This window comes from Mus caroli, chromosome 2 (genome assembly GCF_900094665.2).
Source record: "Mus caroli chromosome 2, CAROLI_EIJ_v1.1, whole genome shotgun sequence".
Classification (NCBI taxonomy): domain Eukaryota; kingdom Metazoa; phylum Chordata; class Mammalia; order Rodentia; family Muridae; genus Mus; species Mus caroli.
Genome location: NC_034571.1, coordinates 53,846,571 through 53,848,731, shown reverse-complemented (window position 1 = coordinate 53,848,731; position 2,161 = coordinate 53,846,571). Strand labels below are relative to the sequence as shown.

The window sequence follows — 2,161 nt, the reverse complement described above, 5'->3', positions numbered from 1 at the left end:
CTCCTTCTCCTCCTCCTCCTTTCCTTCCTCCTCCTCTTCCTCCTCCTTTTTTCCCTGATTTTTTGAGACAGGGTTTCTCTGTGTAGCTCTGGCTGTTCTAGAACTCACTTTGTAGATCAGGCTGACTTTGAACTCAGAGATCCTCCTTCCTCTGCCTTCCCAGTGCTCAGATTAAAGGCACGTCCCACTATTGCCCTGCTGCAAAAGGCATTTTAGTGCCCCTTTTCTCATTGTGGGGGAAGATCATGTCTCCTCCTGAGACAAAGTATAGAGTTTGATCTGTGCCCATTTGAAATGATAATGAAGTTCAGGTTGTCCAAGGACACTACAAAGGCCAGTAGATTTGCAAAATGGTCTATCCCTGGAAGAAATATGTCATCTCAGTGGAATGGGTGCAGGGAGAAAAGGCTAATGGCACAACTGTCCATGTGGCCATTTACCCCATCAAGGTGGACCACTACCACAACAAAATCCTGGAAAGGAAACCCAAGTCTCAGCAAGTAGGAAAGGAGCAGGGCAAATACAAAAGAAATGATTGAGAAGATGCTGGGGTGGAGGAATCTCATGCACAACTTTCATTCAACCCTCTTTAATGATTTAAAAAAGAAGTCAAGAGTATATTTAGCTTGATTATTATTCTCCTTGATTATGGCCAAATATTTTGGGATATATCCTTGATATATATGGAACTATGAGTATCAGGAATGGTAGTTATTATCTGAAAGAAATACAGAGTGGTTTAAAACAGGATTTTTATAAAATGGTCAAGGATGCTGAAATAGTCTTTCAGCTTGCTCTGCTCAACTTTCATATGCACAGGGCCTCACATGTGCACAGCAACAACTCTGTGCAGTGACCCTGGAGTTACTCTTCATTTTTGACACTTTTAAAACATTTTCAATATTAATCTGCATGCTGTAATTTGATTTAAAGTTATAATTAATATTAATAATTTTATTTTGTAAAAGAATCTCTTGAACTGTTGGTTCTGCCCTTGCACTAACCATCTGTGTTGTTATGAGTAGATCACAATATCTCAAGGCCTCAATTTCTTCATTTGTCAAAGGAGAGAATTGGTTTAAATTATCTCCATCTTTAAGATTCTATGATTTGCATGTAGAATGCAATTTTAGTATCTCTCTAGTAAATTTGCATGTGTGACTGAATTTCTAGTGTTAGCTGGGCAGTTTGCAATTTGTATTTATAGGCTGGTAATTAGCATGAGGCATCAAATTTTTCTGTCGTCTGAAGCATACATACTCTCTAATAAATGTGACCTTTAAATAATGGTGCTTTGTTTGACCTTCCTGACACTTTCATCGCCTGTCCCAGAGCCGTGATTATCTGTGTATAAATGGCCGCACCGGATGCCCTCTCAGTTCCCAGCATCTCAGTTGGCTGAACGTCCTCATCAGTGATCATGGAAATGCCATGGCGGAAATCTGAATGGAGTCTCAGCTCACCTAAAGGAACTGTGTGCCCAGCCTGAAAGTTACCTTAGCAGTGTAATGCAGCAGCCTGAAGGCAAGCCCAATGAGTTCATGTGGCCTTATTCCAACCTGATCAAGTTCTTAAAAATCCTCAAGTCAAATAATTACAATGCAAATAAATATCAACATTTAAAGAAGATTGGTTAAACCAATTAGCTTTCCTTTTCCAGGGAGGAGAAATGAGAGGGAGAACAGACAACAAGAAGAGCAGAGAGAGGGAGCAAGCAAGAGAGGCATTCTGACAGTTCTTTAATTTTAAAGTGAATAGAGGCACAGACCACCAAGTCCTTGGATGCGGACAGGCTCTGCGGATACAGACAAGGGATCCTGCTCAGGACTTCCATGGTGAGGAAGCACTCCGCATGATGGATAATTCTTCAGCGTCTTCATGATTGCTTATACTTTCCTGAGTCGATGATAGTTTCTCCAGAGGTTTTTTTTTTTTTTTTTCAATTTTCCCCCATCAAGAACCTTTTACAAAATATATTGAATAAATATAACCAACCGCAACCCTGACTTCCAGCTGCCATCGGAGATCTCCAAAGAATATACTTTGATTATAAAATGAGATTGACAGGGACCAGAGAATAAAGAGAATGCCAAGAAGCCACTGAACTGTTAAGTTCCTTTGTTCACAGGAATTCCCTAGTGTGAAGCCACACAGAAGTGTT

General features: G+C 40.3%; 1 protein-coding gene across 1 annotated transcript in view; it reads left to right on the top strand.

Moving 5' to 3' along the window:
• LOC110289584 (coiled-coil domain-containing protein 148) overlaps positions 1–1,923 on the top strand; it is a 147,389-nt gene extending 145,466 nt beyond the window's left edge. Inside the window, exon 11 of the mRNA XM_029474370.1 lies at positions 1,333–1,923. Within this exon, the coding sequence (XP_029330230.1) occupies positions 1,333–1,446 (114 nt within the window). The 3' untranslated portion in view covers positions 1,447–1,923. The remainder of the gene's footprint in view (positions 1–1,332) is intronic.
• The last annotated feature ends 238 nt before the right edge of the window (positions 1,924–2,161 follow it).